General features: G+C 38.7%; 1 protein-coding gene across 1 annotated transcript; it reads left to right on the plus strand.

Annotated features, from left to right (window-relative positions):
• The first annotated feature begins 76 nt into the window (after window positions 1-76).
• ZBTB33 (zinc finger and BTB domain containing 33) lies at window positions 77-16,457 on the plus strand. Its single transcript, XM_036839827.1, has 3 exons — window positions 77-151; window positions 6,653-7,018; window positions 11,459-16,457. The coding sequence occupies exon 3, from the start codon at window positions 11,461-11,463 to the stop codon at window positions 13,477-13,479; it is 2,019 nt and encodes a 672-aa protein (XP_036695722.1). The 5' UTR covers window positions 77-151; window positions 6,653-7,018; window positions 11,459-11,460; the 3' UTR covers window positions 13,480-16,457.
• The last annotated feature ends 229 nt before the right edge of the window (window positions 16,458-16,686 follow it).

Consider the following 16,686-nt stretch of genomic DNA (forward strand, 5'->3'; position numbering starts at 1 on the left):
CGCGCCAGGTCCAAGTTGGATCGGAGACCGTGTCTTTCTCAGCCTCGTACTTGAAATGACCGAAAGGAAGGATGACAGACCACAAGATACATTTCACTGAGTGGCCGTATCACCAACACAGTCAATTCTGCTTGTGTTTCAGGTGCCTTCTGTGCGTGTGTGTTACATATTCTATACTATTGGGTGCTTACTGTTTCTCGTGTGTGTGTATGTATGTACATACGTACATATACATAATATCAATATATGCACAGATGTGGGCGTCTATGTACATGTAGAATATATAGGAATGGCTCAAATCGAATTACATATTTTTTTCTGAGTCTATCCTGATTTCAAATAAAAATCTAAGTGGGACGAGAAGAAAAAGCACCAAGTATTCAAAGTATTTCCTATGCAGCTGACAGTGTTTTTATTTTAGTGTTGTCAGATTTAGCAAAAAGAAAAAAAAATACAGTAGGTTCGCTTACATTTGAATTTCAGCTAAACAATGAATAATGTTTTAGTATAAGTACGTCCCATACAATAATAATGTACTATTAACTATTTTCTACTAAAGATGAGGAGATAGCCAATATTATACCTCCTCCCTCCTCTCCCACCACCTCTAAAATTTATTCCTTATATTCTAAGGCTTTTCACTTGCTGTTAGAGAAAATGGATTGGGAAGCAGCCCCTGATATCTGGAAGCTGGCTAGCGCTCAGGCCATGTTCTTCTGTTGAACATAAACTCACAGAACACCAATCTAAGACAAGGTCACTAGGTGACTGACAACGTGAGACGAAATAAGACCACTTCATAATTTTGTCTAAGCACAGACAAAAAAAAAAAAGTCACTGTGCCACCCAGAAAACACCAAACACCCCCTCTCTTGGCCAAAATGGGTGACTGCTACTTTATCAATTACAGCTTTATCCTTGCCCTAGTCTGCCCTCCCTATATATGAGGTTATTGAGATGCCCAATCATACAATTGCCCCTGCTTTCTGACAGCATCTGATTTAGAGCGAACTGCCACTTCCTTAGACCCTCCCGTAAATCACTCAAATACTATAGTAGGTTCTTTCTAGCATTCTCTTACTGAAACACCCCATGGTTCCCTATGGTGTTCAATCTGCCTGCCTGCAAAGAATAATAAACCCAACTTGTCAGCTATGAGTAAGTTCCTGATGGTCTTTGGTTGAAGGGCGTTGGCATGTTCCACTGCCTAGAGTGCTCTTCCCCAGATATTTGCATGGCTTTTTCCCTTAGTTCATTCCGTTCTTTGCTCACCCATCATCTTTTCAGAGAGGTCGTCCCTGACCACACTATTTACAATAGCACCCTCATTAGTCTCTCTCCCTTTATGCTATTTATTTTTCTTCATAGCACTCATTACTATCTGATATTATGTTATATATTTAGATAATATGTTTACTGTATGTCTCTCCCATTAGAATCTAAGTTTCATGAAGACTGCGACTTCATCTTGATGATGATTGTATCCACAGTGTGTAGAGCATTGCCTGGCACAGAGTAGGTACTAAGTGATATGTATTTAATGAACAAATGAATGAATGGATTTTTATTGTGTCAGGGCTTATAATAGTTTCATTCTATCACATATTCATAACCTTGTTGTTTGGTCTTAGTCCTCCATTTACATAGACTGGCGCACTGCAAAATGTCCATTCTTAATTCTTCATTTTGACTCATTTCTTATCAGATTTGATTTCATATTGCCAAGTAATTTTTCACAAAGGACACATTTGTAGTATATTCTCTCAACTTTTTTCATATTAGAAATAAGCTACCTGTTGCTTTTGGGGGGTAGATTGTATTATTGTCGGCAATATCCACTTCCTCTTTCTCAGTAGGAGGGTTATATATCCTTATCCAATTGACTTTAGAAGGTTTTAAGAAGAAAAGGAGAATCAGCCGTATCAAACAAGTCACTTAAAGAGAGAATTGTTGGGATAAAGCAGAAAAGGGGAGAGTGATGAAAAAGCAAACATATATTTAGCACTTACTGGGTTCCAGACACTCATTCATTCAATATTAAGTAACCATATCTGTCTATCATCTACCATCAAGGCAGGCTTCACAAACATGTTAGTATTTGAGTTGTGTCTTTCTTGAAGACCAGGCACTTGCCAAACAACAGGAGAGGCACAGTGTGAATGCAAAAGGAATGGTTATTACAGGCTCAGGGTTCCAGGCACAGACATGAAAGCAGTAAACAGCATGTCATATTTTGGAAACTGTAAGCAGTTTGACACTATCGGTAGTTAACTCATTTAATCCTCAAAACAACTCTATGGGAAGGTATTATTATCTATATTTTACAGATGAAGAATCAGGCTCAAGGTCACACAGCTAAGTGGGAGTACCAGAATCCCAACCCACTCACATCTGCCCAAGTCTTTGTTTTTTCCACTATACCTTACTGTGGTTTCTTTTCATACTTGTGTAGTGACCTTACTAAATCTGTGTAGCTAAGCATAACTCAGTGGAAGGGCTCTAGGACTGAATGAATGCCGTTTTTTATCTTTTTAAAAATTTATTTATTTATTTATTTATTTTTGGCTGCGTTGGGTCTTCGTTGCTGCACGTGGGCTTGCTCTAGTTGCGGCGAACCGGGGCTACTCTTCGTTGCGGTGCGCGGACTTCTCATTGTGGTGGCTTCTCTTGTTGTGGAGCATGGGCTCTAGGCACGTGAGCATCAGTAGTTGTGGCACGCAGGCTCAGTAGTTGTGGCTCGCGGGCTCTGGAGCGCAGGCTCAGTAGTTGTGGCGCACAGGCTTAGTTGCTCCGCGGCATGTGGGATCTTCCCGGACCTGGGCTCGAACCCATGTCCCCTACATTGGCAGGCAGATTCTTAACCACTGCGCCACCAGGGAAGTCCCGGTTTTTTATCTTTTATCATCATCAATTAATATATATTAAGCATCCACAAGATTCTTGACATTTTAACACAGGAGAGGACAGTTGCTGGCCTCATGGAATTCATAATCAAGTTCAAAAAAGGCAAAGGCAAGCAAACACTGACACATGGTTATAAAACCTGATTCCATTATCAGCCAATCAAAAATCTTTTTAGAATGTGAAACAATTGATACCTCCAAATCCATTTGATAAAGGTTCTTGTCTTTAAAAGCTACTACGTTGTTTGAAGTAGGGTTAAGCCTGCAGATGAAAAGAAAGTGAAAGGTGAAATAACTTGCTGAGAAACAGAAAATTAATGAAACTTTCCAAAGACCTTGTCCCAAAAGCAGCTGTTAAGGCCACTCAGATTTCTTGGTCTGCTCTGCTTTTCCTACCAAAATATTCCTTTCCTGATCATTGGATCCCCTTTAATTATAGGTAACTTTTTTCTTTTTAAATTCTTTTTTTTTATTTGAAGTATAGTTGATTTACAATATTGTGTTAGTTTCAAGTGTACAACAAAGTGATTCAGTTATATATATATATTAATTTTTTCAGATTATTTTCCATTATAGGTTATTATAAGATATTGAGTATTGTTCCCTGTGTTATACAGGAAATCCTTGTTGCTTATCTATTTTATACATGGTAGTGTGCATCTGTTAATCCCATACTCCCAGTTTGTCCCTCCCCCTCTCCCTCTACCCTTTGGTAACCATGAGTTTGTTTTCTATGTCTGTGAGTCTGTTTCTGTTTTGTATATAGATTCATCTGTATTATTTTTAGATTCCATATATAAGTGATATCATATAGTATTTGTCTTTGATTTATTTCACTAAGCATAATACCCTCTAGGTCCCTCCATGTTGCTGCAAATGGCAATATTTCCTTCTTTCTTATGGCTGAGTAATAATATTCCATTATATATATATATACCACATCTCTAAGCCAATCATCTGTTGATGGGCACTTGGATTGTTTCCATGTCTTGGCTTTTGTAAATAGTGCTGCTATGAACATTGGGGGTGTGTGTATCTTTTTGAATTAGAGTTTTTGTTTTTTTCCTGATATATACCCAGGAGTGGAATTGCTGGATCACATAGTAGTTCTATTTTTAGTTTTTTAAGGAACCTCCATACTGTTTTCCATAGTGGCTGCATCAATTTACGTTCTCACCAACAGTGTACAAGGATTCCCTTTTCTCCACACTTTCTCCAGCATTTATTATTTGTAGACTTTTTGATGACAGCCATCCTGACTGGTGTGAGGTGTTATTTCATTGTGGTTTTGATTTGCGTTTCTCTAATAATTAGTGATGTTGAGCATCTTTTTTTGTGCCTATTGGCCATCTGTATGTCTTCTTTGGAAAAATGTCTATTTAGGTGTTCTGCCCATGTTTTTGATTGGGTTGTTTGTTTTTTGGCTATTGAGTTGTATGAGTTGTTTTTATATTTTGGATATTAACTCCTTGTCAGTTGCATTGTTTGAAAATATTTTCTCCCATTCTTTTAGTTTTGTTGATGGTTTCCTTTGCTGTGCATAAGCTTTTAAGTTTGATTAGGTCCCATTTGTTTATTTTTGCTTTTATTTCTTTTGCCTTGGGAGACTGAGCTAAGAAAATATTGCTACGATTTATGTCAAAGAATGTTTCACCTATGTTCCTTTCTAGGAGTTTTATGGTGTCATGTCTTACATTTAGGTTTTTAAACCATTTTGAGTTTTTGTATATGGTGTGAGGGAGTATTCTAACTTCACTGATTTACATGTAGCTGTCCAGCTTTCCCAACACCACTTGTTGAAGAGACTGTCTTTTCTCCATTGTATATTCTTGCCTCTTTTGTCATAGATTAATTGACCTTAGGTGCATGGGTTATAGGTAGCTTTTAAATTTTAGCTTAGTTTTTGCTGAGTTAGGGGCTGAGCGACATGGACAGAAGGGAAGAGACGGTTTCCTGCACTTCGAGGTAATAGGCCTTCATCATACCTCAGTTGTGGCTCCACACTTTTAAAGCCCTTTCAGGAAAGGGACAAAGGGAAGGCAATTCTGTTGGGGGCCTTGGTGCTGTTGGTGCTGGTGCAAAAGAAAATGTATTGCATCTTACAACTTACTGAGAGGTAACCAACACACATTTGATATCAAGAGTGGCAGCTACTGCCACTGTGATCTGTATTTCAAAGAAATGTCTCATTTTAGTTTTAGTCAACTAAGCTACTGAAAGATAAATAGATCCTAAACTTTCCAAATGTACTTTGTCTTATTTCCTAAATTTTTTTTTTTGCTACTAAATTTTGGGGGAGGATGACTCAGAAAAATGGTCATTAATCTGCTAACTAGTTTTGTTAAGTGCTCAGTTACCAGGAAAATACTACCATCTGTCTTAGTTTCTTTTACAACAGCACACTCCTATTTTCCATGAAATGTTTTTATATTAGACAATAAAACTTTCATAATTTTAAGGCATAATCAAAAACTAATAATGCAGTAATTCCCACATAGATTGTTTTCCCACAGTACCAAACCTTGGAGAAATGCCTAAGGAATTTCATTTGGATTTCTTATCTCCATGTGAAAATACAGCTGTATTACACTACTTTGATGTCATGCTATGTGGCTTTACTTTATTGAGGAGAATGTAGAATAGATGAGAGATCGATAGATGATGACATCTTTGTCTGATTTTATGTTGAAGAAAGTTAGAGATAGTTAGTAGATCTGTTTTTATTCTGGAATATCCTGGTGGACATTCCAACTGAATGGTAAATAAGTGCCAATTCAAGTTTTCGGAAACTGATGCAATATTATCCTATACATATTTTTAAAAAAGAAAATGAAGGTAGTAAATGGCTCTAATTGTTGAAGAAAATGCTGCTATTTTGTTCTTTAGTTGAATATAATCAATAACCAGCCTAAAGGGAAATATTTTGCTCTCCAAACACCCATCCCATTGCTTCATTCATCGTGGTACTCAGTCGGAAGTGTATTACCAGAAGAGTTTTTAAAATTACCACAACTCATTCATATATTCATTCACTAAACAATTATTGAACACCTACTATGTTCAGACAGTAAAGCCCTCTGAGGAGGAAATGCTATGTAAATAAAAATAATAAATTAACAATGCAAGTGTTAATATTATTTATCTTTCAAGATGCAGCTCAAATTCAGTTTGCTACTCCTTTCTCTGTGTTCTGCACCTTAAAACTATTTTGTCGATGTTTGAGTACCTATCTACTGAGCTCTTTGAAAAGGTAGAGACCTTGGTTTATTCATTTTTGTATTCCACAGAACCTAACATAAGATTTGGTACAGATCAAACAGGTGGTCAGAAAACGATAGGTGAAATGAAGGAATTAACATAGTGTTGCATCATTTAGTATTCAGTTAAGAAGATAGTACTTGTCCAAAAACTGAATTTATTTCTTCAAAGTAGATATTATAATGCAGTTGTTATCGTGTTATCCTAGAACTTGGATTATCATAAATCATAATGAGTCGATACATTGTTTGATTATATTTATTCTGATTATATTTCAAGGTGGTTTATCATCTAACAAACAGGCTATTAAATAGAGAAGTTTCAAACTTTCAAAAGAAATGAAACCCGTCTAGTCTCTCAAAGTTTTTACTCCCTAGAAGCTTACACGGAACGTAGATGAAACCGACTAGCTTCCCTCGCATCCCAACCGTTTGTGACCGCATTACCCCGTCTTTCCCTTTCCTTTTTCCCACCCTTTCGCCCTCCGGAAGGGGCCGAGCTCTCCCGGTACTTCCCAGTCTTCCTCCGCCCCCTGCGGAAGGAGCCGAAGGCGGAGTGGGGCGCCGAAGCGGGGCGGCCTAGCGCTCGGACCCCTCCGGAAAGAGCCGAACCGCACTCGGAAGAGGAGGGCGCCTTTGCCTTCGGCGCCTGGCCCCCGCGCGGTGCCCTCTGTCGGCGGCTTGGGGCAGCTGTGGCAGCGGTGGCGGCGGGAGGCGGTAGCCGCGTCGACGTCGACCAAGACTGGAGCGACGTTTAAAGAAGGAGCCGAGTCGCCGCGGAGTCCGGCTTCTGGTTGTTGGAGGACTCCCACCCTTCCGCGCGGCCCGACGACGAGAAGCTGCGGCGCCGGGAAGCAGGTGAGGAGCCGGCCGCGACCCGGGAGGGGGCGAGGGATCGCGCCTGCTTCCTCCGTCCCTGGGCCGCGCCTGCCTTCGCTTTCTCCTCACTTGAACCAGGAAGCGGCGGAGACGGAGTCTCCGCTCCTCCGGCCCTTTCTTTGTGTGGGCCCGGGAGCGAAGGGGGGGACGAACCGGGAGGGCCGCGGCGCGGTCCCCTCCGCCGTCAGGGGCCGAGGGGCTGCCGGCGCCCGGGGTAGGCCCGGAGCGTGGGGAGCCCACCGCGGAGAACCACTCGGCGTTTTCCTCGCTCCTCTGCCTGCCTTTTTGCGCCTCTTTTCCCCTCCTAGCCCTTACTTTGATTTAGAGCTTTTCGGCCTGGCCCATCCTCCCCTTCCGTCCCCTTCCCAGGGCATAACAATGCCGCCTGCTTGGCCTCATCCCCTCCCAACACCCCACCCTCCGGTTCGCCACCTTCTACTTTCCCCGGCTCGCCTCGCCTTACTACCCCCGCCCTGACTGTGCTGGCTGGACCTCCATCTGTATTTGCGTGAAGCTGCTTTTCCGCGTGAATCGGGGTTAAAAACCTCGGTTGCAGCCGGCCGGGTGCGAATGGGAAGAGGGGGTGGAGGGAGGAAGATGGGGTTCAGCTGCCGCAGGGAGCCGCGTGTCGGTTGTTTCAGTCTCGCGGGTGGTGTTTCTCTTTTCCACCTTCACCTGCCCTCGGTCAAGGATTTGTCTCGCAGGAATGAGGAACGGCTTTTCCACAGTCGGGTCGCAAATCTTGGTTGGGGTGGGTTCAGACCGATTTGTGCTGTTCCTGGATCCACCTTAACAGGGAAGAGGAGGAAACCTAAACAACAAAATGAAACCAAGTCCCGGTGTCACCTGGACACGTACCTTTAAATAATTCCCCCATTGGGAACACCCATTTGCAAATGACAAAAATAGTGGGACCGTATTCAGAAAACCTATCTATCCACTGAAAAGGGACTTGTGTCGAAATCCCCATATTTCGGAAGCCCAGGTTGCTGGCTCGCTGTCCAAAGGTCACCCTTTCTGATGAATGCCTTTATGGTAACCTGGAATTCCTTGGTACCGTTAACAAGCAATGCCTTATAACATGATGTTTTAAATCCTTGATTTCTAGACTTTTCTCCTATTTTTTGTTTTTAAGCTATTATTTTGAAAAATTTAGAAGATATTTGAGACGCCCTGTCTTCCACGTGTATATAACTTAAGAACTGTGACAGTGGTACTATTTTGGTAACTCTAAAGAGAAAGAATATTAGCAATAAAAAGTGTTTCTTTACCAAAAGTACTTATCAACTAATTTTTCCCCCGCTTATCTATTTTATTTTATTTTATTATTTTTTAACATCTTTATTGGAGTATAATTGCTTTACAATGTTTAGTTTCTGCTGTACAGCAAAGTGAATCAGCTATACATATAGATATGTTCCCATATCTCCTCCCTCTTGTGTCTCCCTCCCATCCTCCCTATCCCACCCCTCTAGTTGGTCACAAAGCACCGAGCTGATCTCCCTGTGCTATGCAGCTGCTTCCCACTAGCTATCTATTTTACATTTGGTAGTGTATATATGTCCATGCCACTCTCTCACTTCGTCCCAGCTTAACCTTCCCTCTCCCCGTGTCCTCAAGTCCATTCTCTACGTCTGCGTCTTTATTCCTGTCCTGCCCCTAGGTTCGTGAGAACCTTTTTTTTTTTTTTAGATTCCATATATATGTGTTAGCATACGGTATTTGTTTTTCCCGTTCTGACTTACTTCACTCAGTATGACAGACTCTAGGTCCATCCACCTCACCACAAATAAGTCAATTTGTTTCTTTTTATGGCTGAGTAATATTCCATTGTATGTATGTGCCACATCTTCTGTATCCATTCATCTGTCGATGGACACTTAGGTTGCTTCCATGTCCTGGCTATTGTAAATAGAGCTGCAGTGAACATTGTGGTACATGACTCTTTTTGAATTATGGTTTTCTCAGGTCAACTAATTTTTAATTATATATACATGTATTTATTTATTTATCTATTTATTTATTTAAATTCCGTGTCATTGTTACTGGATATATCTTCTGCAAAGTGCCAAAAATTGTTTTGGGGGTGGTACACAGCAATACTATTTATTGACAGTCCCCCTCCCCTTTTTTCTAGAGTGATGTCTGCTCTGTTCCAGTAAGTTTATATCTTCATTTTCAGTAGTTCATTTGGTGTGAAGAAAGTTCTCATATCAATGCTCATGATTCTTTACCAACAAAATTAAATGTTTCGTGTTTTCATGCAAATGAGCTTTAAGAAATGGTAAACTTTTCTTTTCCTTTGTTTTATTTTTTCACAGCAGCATCTGTTGACTTCATTTGGCACTCTGTTTAACATTCCGCCTCTGGAGATTGTAAGGGTAGGCAGGTGAGGGGAAGTGGCAAGGGGAAGAAGAAAGAGGAGAGGGTAAGAAAGGTGTTTCATAGTTTATCCAGATGAGGCATCCCAATCAAAATAAGAATAGAAAAATAATAGAGGTAATAATTGCCAGTGTTTATAAATGCTGATTTAGTCACTGGCTGCAGGGAATAGCTGTTGAATATGTTCTTAAAGATAAGTTAAAATTTAGGAAGACTACATACTTTGGACTCAGTGTTGCACACACCAAGCTTTTCTGACATTCAAAACATTCATTTACAGGTGAAATAACTTTTATGTGTTCATGATAAGATTTTTCTTCAAGTTTTAAGACAGTTAAAAATTAACTCTTCCCCCTAAATGTCTTTCTTATTTTCCAATCATATTTTAAAGAGCAGAAAGACAATGTTGGCTTCTTAATCACAAACAACCTCTCGGTTGGGGGAGCATGAAAGTGTCCCTTGAGAAAAATTGCTGAACCCCATGCAGTGCAAGTTTTTCTTTCATAGAGTCAGGTGGCAGAGTCCGTATGGGACAACCAAGTCTTTCTATGTAAGGATTCTGTTCCCCTTTCAGTCACTGGCTCATTGCAGCAACATCCTCTTGGAAGCCAATCTTGTTCACTTAGAATCACTCTTTGAAACGCTTCACAATCTCAAAGAGAATCAGTTTTTTTTTTTTAAAAGAGAATCAGCCAGTTTTTTTTTTTTAAAAAGTAAACTCTGTATTGAAATGTAAGTTACATACAGAAATGTGCCCAAATCGTGAGTTTGTAGTTTGATATATTTTTACAAAGTGAACACACCTGTATAACCAGAAAACAGAGCAAGGAGCAGAGCATCACCTGAACTCCACAAAGCTTCCTCTGTCACTTCTGTCCCTGTCCCCGAAAGGGCAACCACTATGTGGACTTCTAACACCAGGGATTAATTTTGTCTGTTATTGAACTTTATATAAATGGGATAATATAGTATAAAAACTTACGTCTCCAGCTTCCTTCAAGCAATATTCTGTTTGTAAGACTCAACCAAGAACAACAGAATTTTGAAGCTAAGCTACATGAGCGGTGATGTCTGGTCTATAATTGTTTTTTGGGGGTGTTTTTTGCCTGATTTTGACAAGTATTTATGAAAAGCCAAAACCAAAACTCTCAGCCTTTATTGGTGGAAGTTTAGCAAACTAGTGCAGATAATCTTGAATGGAATACTTGGAGGAAGTAGAAACCACCACGTCAAATTACTTCAGAAACATTCAAAAGGCCAGGTCCAAGAGAATAACGGAAAGCACTCACACAATTTCAAGTTTGACACAGTGTATTCCTAGTCATGGCAATACAGTGACTCCCTGATTTAAAAACTTTGCAAAATTCTTCTGAGCTTCTTAAATTCCCTGCAACTTAGAGATACTATATAAATATTCACAGGATTTTCCAAAGCAAAAATTGCTGCTTTTCTTGGCTCCCGACAAGCAAACCAGCAAGAGACTCTACTGGAACAAGATGCAAAGCACAATCATATTGAATTTGAACATCAGTTTTAAAACCGATTCTTTATAATTTCTGGAGCTAGTAATCAGAGAGGCAGCATATTAATGAGACTATGCCAGATAGTTTAGCTCTTCCACTTGGAATTTGCTTCTGCTTTTAAAAATAAAAATAACCTGTAATACAAAAAAAAATTAACTCTTAACTCTTCTTGAGGAGAAAATCCAAAATTGGAACTAAGAAAATTAATTTTAGTCTTTAAAAATAGCTTAGTGGTGATGCACGTATCTAAGATTCAAAGGAAGAGATTAATGTTCAAATCCGTAGATCAATTTAAAACTTGCTTGTCTCTTCTCAGGGGAAGGTCATGAGATTTGACATGTGGTCCAAAAACCAGCCTGTAAGAATAGTTTATATAAAAACCAAAAAGTTGTGCCAAACTTTGGGTAAAACTCCAATAAACTAGTTAATGATGCTGTAGCTGAAATTCTGAATGATGAAGTGCTTTTGTCTTTCTTTCCTAATCTCCCATCCTCCCCCTCCCTTTCTCTTACAGGCATGGAGAGTAGAAAACTGATTTCTGCTACAGACATTCAATACTCTGGCAGTCTGCTGAACTCCTTGAATGAGCAACGCGGCCATGGACTCTTCTGTGATGTTACCGTTATTGTGGAAGACCGAAAATTCCGAGCCCACAGGAACATCCTTTCAGCTTCTAGTACTTACTTCCATCAGCTCTTCTCAGTTGCTGGGCAAGTTGTTGAACTGAGCTTTATAAGAGCAGAGATCTTTGCAGAAATTCTCAATTATATCTATAGTTCTAAAATTGTTCGTGTTAGATCAGATTTACTTGATGAGTTAATTAAATCAGGGCAATTATTAGGAGTTAAATTTATAGCAGAGCTTGGTGTCCCGTTGTCACAGGTTAAAAGCATCTCAGGTACAGCTCAGGATGGTAATGCAGAAACCTTACCTCCTGGTTCTAGTGACAAGAACCTTGAAATACAAAAATCAAAAGATGAAGCCCAAGAAAATGGGGCCACTATAATGCCAATTATAACAGAGTCTTTTTCCTTATCTGCTGAAGATTATGAGATGAAAAAGATCATTGTTACCGATTCAGATGATGACGACGATGACGTCATTTTCTGCTCTGAGATTCTGCCTGCAAAGGAGACTTTGCCGAGTACCAATACAGTGGCAGAGGTCCAGCCTAACCCAGGCTCTGTTGCTATTTCAGATGTTGCACCTTGTGCGAGCAATAGCTCTCCCCCTTTAACAAATATCACACCTACTCAGAAACTTCCTACTTCTGTGAATCAGGCAACTCTGAACCAAACACAAGGAAGTGAAAAATTGTTGGTATCTTCGGCCCCAACACATCTGACTCCCAACATCATTTTGTTAAATCAGACATCACTTACTACACCACCAAATGTCAGTTCTTCACTTTCAAATCATATGTCTCCTTCAATCAATGTACTTGTGCAGAATCAGCAGCCACCAAACAGTGCTGTTTTAACAGGAAACAAGGCCAATGAAGAGGAGGAGGAGGAAATTATAGATGATGATGATGACACTATTAGCTCCAGTCCAGACTCGGCGGTCAGTAATACATCTTTGGTCCCACAGGCTGAGATCCCCCCAAATACTGCTTTTGATGGATCGTTGATACAGAAGATGCAGATTCCTACACTTCTGCAAGAGCCACTTTCTAATTCTTTAAAAATTTCAGATATAATTACTAGAAACACTAATGATCCAGGTTTAGGATCAAAACATCTAATGGAGGGTCAGAAGATTATTACTTTAGATACAGCTACTGAAATTGAAGGCTTGTCGACGGGTTGCAAGGTTTATGCAAATATTGGTGAAGATACTTATGATATAGTGATCCCTGTCAAAGATGACCCTGACGAAGGGGAGGCCAGACTTGAGAATGAGATACCAAAAACATCTAGCAGTGAGACGGCAAATAAACGTATGAAGGTAAAACATGATGATCACTATGAGTTAATCGTAGATGGAAGGGTCTATTATATCTGTATTGTATGCAAAAGGTCATATGTCTGTCTGACAAGCTTGCGGAGACATTTTAACATTCATTCTTGGGAGAAGAAGTATCCTTGCCGTTACTGTGAGAAGGTATTTCCTCTTGCAGAATATCGCACAAAGCATGAAATTCATCACACAGGGGAGAGAAGGTATCAGTGTTTGGCCTGTGGCAAGTCTTTCATCAACTATCAGTTTATGTCTTCACACATAAAGTCAGTTCATAGTCAAGATCCTTCTGGAGACTCAAAGCTTTATCGTTTACATCCATGCAGGTCTTTACAGATCAGACAATATGCCTACCTTTCTGATAAGTCAGGCACCGTGCCTGTCATGAAGGATGATGGTATTGGGTATAAGGTTGATGCTGGGAAAGAACCTCCAGTAGGGACCACATCTACTCCTCAGAACAAGCCAATGACCTGGGAAGATATTTTTATTCAGCAGGAAAATGATTCAATTTTTAAACAGAATGTAACAGATGGCAGTACTGAGTTTGAATTTATAATACCAGAATCTTACTGAACTCCTTTGAAATATCAGAAAGTTTTGGTTTGGATTAAGGGTCAGGGCTTTCAGAAGACCTGTAAAACAAAGGTGAAGACAAGTTGATTTGATCTGCCATGTCATCTGAAGGTAGTCTAGTTGGATTATTTGTTGATAATTTTTTAGAAGCAAATTATTCTGAAAGTTTGAATAGAGATTGAGAAGTTTTTCCCCCCAAGTATCCATTTTTATAGTTAGCTTTCAGCACATTTAAAAGAGGCAAAAAGAAAAAAAAAGCTTGGAGAGATAGTTTCCTGAATAGAATTTGAAGCAGTCTGAATGTTCTTTGAAAATAACTGGAGTTATTAGCATACCCTAGTATATCTTGCAACTTTCCCCTTCCGTGTTAGCACTTTACTAATTCTCAATTTTCTTATTATTGAGACTATAAATGTGTCGTGTCTTGTATATGGCATAAAAAGTAAACAAGAACTTCTAAAGTTGTCCTGGAAATTTTCAGAATAAGTCTCTGCTTGGTTGTGTATTCTGCTAACCCAAATGGATAGCAACCTCCTGCCCCTCATGAAAATGGCCGTGCAGACAAATCTCTCGTTTGAAGAATGAAGTAGTTTTAGCTAATTAGAATTAAACCTTGCTTTTATTGCCATAGTCTGGAAAAGACCTGTGACTGGACTACTGTATATATACCTTTGCAATGTGGTTTCCGTGGGCAAAAATACTAAAGGAAAACAAATCTCTGTAGTGCAGACAGGAAGAGGTGAAATGTTCTATCGCATTTGTTTTGAATTCTGCACTCTTATATGATAGCGACAGAGAATGGAAATAAATGGAGATTTCCTTTTTGCTTGTTACGGTTAAAAATATTCCCATGACATTTTTCAAATTTTGAATCTGAAAGCCACCAAATTAATCTTTATGTATAAATCTTTATAAATGACAAATTTCATAAATGAGACGCCTATATATTTTGGGCGGGAGGCTACTGGCATATATTTTTAAATGTTCATATTACTTAGAATCTCTAATAGGAAGTTTTTATTTGACATAGTTGAATCAGTGATCTAGTATTTTCCTTTCAGCAAGACCTTTTAGGTTTTTACTCCTTCTAAAATAAGTTCCATTCCATCTGCAAATTGCTGCAGTATTATAGCAATCAGAAGCTATACGTGGAAGTTAAATAGGCTTGTTGATTCCCATTTATCTTGAGAACAATAAATACCACCTTTCTCCCTTTTAAAATGACACATATTTAAACACTTAGAAAATAAAGTCAAAACTTATTGAAGTGCTAGTACTAAAAGGGAAGCAGGTTGGAACAAATATATAGCCTAGCATTTATAACAGGATTGACTTGTTGAACTTCTGTAAATGACTTTTTGCAAAGGAAAAAAATTAATAGATACTGAAAATGATTGTTGTGCATAGTTATTAGTCATTTGTAACCTTGCTTAAGTATTTCTTAATTCAACATAGATATTTTCTTTCTCCCTAACCACGTATTTTTGAAAATAGTCTATTTCTTGACTTTGAACTTAAAGCTTTAATCATAATTTCTCATGTATATGTCATTCTTCTGACAGTAATCTAGATTTGAAGATAATGGTTTCAGTGTTTCTTAAGATGGTAGCTGAGGGTATCAGGCATCAGTATTTGCAGTAATATGAGAAGAAAGAAAAATAGTATACTCCTTTGCTTTACCAAGGATTAGAATGATGTGCATCTTTCTGTTTTCTGTTATGTGAGTTGAGACCTTAAGACCATTTTGTAAACTAATCCTTGGAAATTTTTAAATTACCTTACAACTTAAGAGTCTGATCTCTGGAATTGCAATATCTGTTTCCTTTCTGTGTAGGTACTGATAACATTACTCTTTGACTATAGGGTACACTCTGAAATATTTTCAGTGGAAATTTGTTTGTTTCATTAATGCTGTTTTACCAGTTAGACATAATTCTTCTACAAGTGTGAATGATACTGATACCAGCAGAGCTTCCAGTCCTTTCAGACTTAACTGCTAGATAAATTAGTTTGTCATAATAAAACTGGGTGGTTTCTACAAGGCCATTATGACAAACCAGGAGTTAATTCTATAATGGAAAACTATCCATTCTTAATTATCTGGATATAATTATTTGCTGCAGCTGTGCTCTATGTAAATTCTGAGCATGAAATTTCAACTTTGCCTACTGAAGATATCTTCTGGAGTTTTTTGGGAGGAGGAAAACTGGAAAAATCACTTTAAATTGTATTTTTGCCAGAAGACTTTTACTTGCATGTATGTCAGGGTCTTCTGTTTTTCTACAAGTCTCTATATCCAAAGTTCAGAATTCATGCAGAATACTCCTTTGGGATTAAAACCGTTCACCCCCAGTATTTATGGGGTTGGAAATCTGTGGCAAGAGGCTGTTCAAAGCTTGTCATGGGGTGTTCCTATTTTATACTTAGTTTTCTGGCAGTTGAACTTCCTTTTTTTCCTTTCAAGTTGGTCTCAAATTTGCTCCTGTGCTAAATTACCTATAAATATTCTGGATAGGAACTTTGAAATAGCAATTTGTTAAAAGAGATGACAGAAAATGAAAGTGCTCAAACTAAGCAAAGATTTTTAAATGTTGTAGCAATCTTGCAAGATTCACTTTAGAATAAATCTTAAATGATTATCATTTTGGTGGTAATGATCCCCCCCACACAACCACTATGAGGAATTGATGCTGGGTTTTTCCCGTTGTACCAAAAAGATAAAACAAATGGTAAAAATGATGAAGGTATTTTGTATTGTCAAGGCGTGCATATTCTAAAGAATTAAATACTAATTCAGCAGCACTGGCTTTCTCATCTCTGTCAATCATATGAAACCTTGTTCATTTCCATCCAATACTGTAATGTTCATACTTGTTCACTCTTCTCTGTCATGACTTTAAGTTCTACTTTTCATTAACCGTTACCTGATATTAGTTCGTAGAGCTTCTTATGGCAAAAATAAAATGTTTTAATTCTGATTTTTGAGTGCATTTTTTACAAGATGATCTTTCAGAAATTATATATCTTATGTTCTGTTGTTTTTCAGTTTTTGTAGCAGGAGACTGGAACTGTATTTCTGATGACAGCATGACAGAATTTCCCATTAGGTTTTATATGTTGGTTAATCGCATGCCCATTTTATCTTGAACCATAATAGTCAAAAGTGAGTCAGCTGCTGTCAGTTGCTTTAGAGTGTTTGTGATACTT

This window comes from Balaenoptera musculus, chromosome X (assembly GCF_009873245.2).
Source record: "Balaenoptera musculus isolate JJ_BM4_2016_0621 chromosome X, mBalMus1.pri.v3, whole genome shotgun sequence".
Lineage (NCBI taxonomy): Eukaryota > Metazoa > Chordata > Mammalia > Artiodactyla > Balaenopteridae > Balaenoptera > Balaenoptera musculus.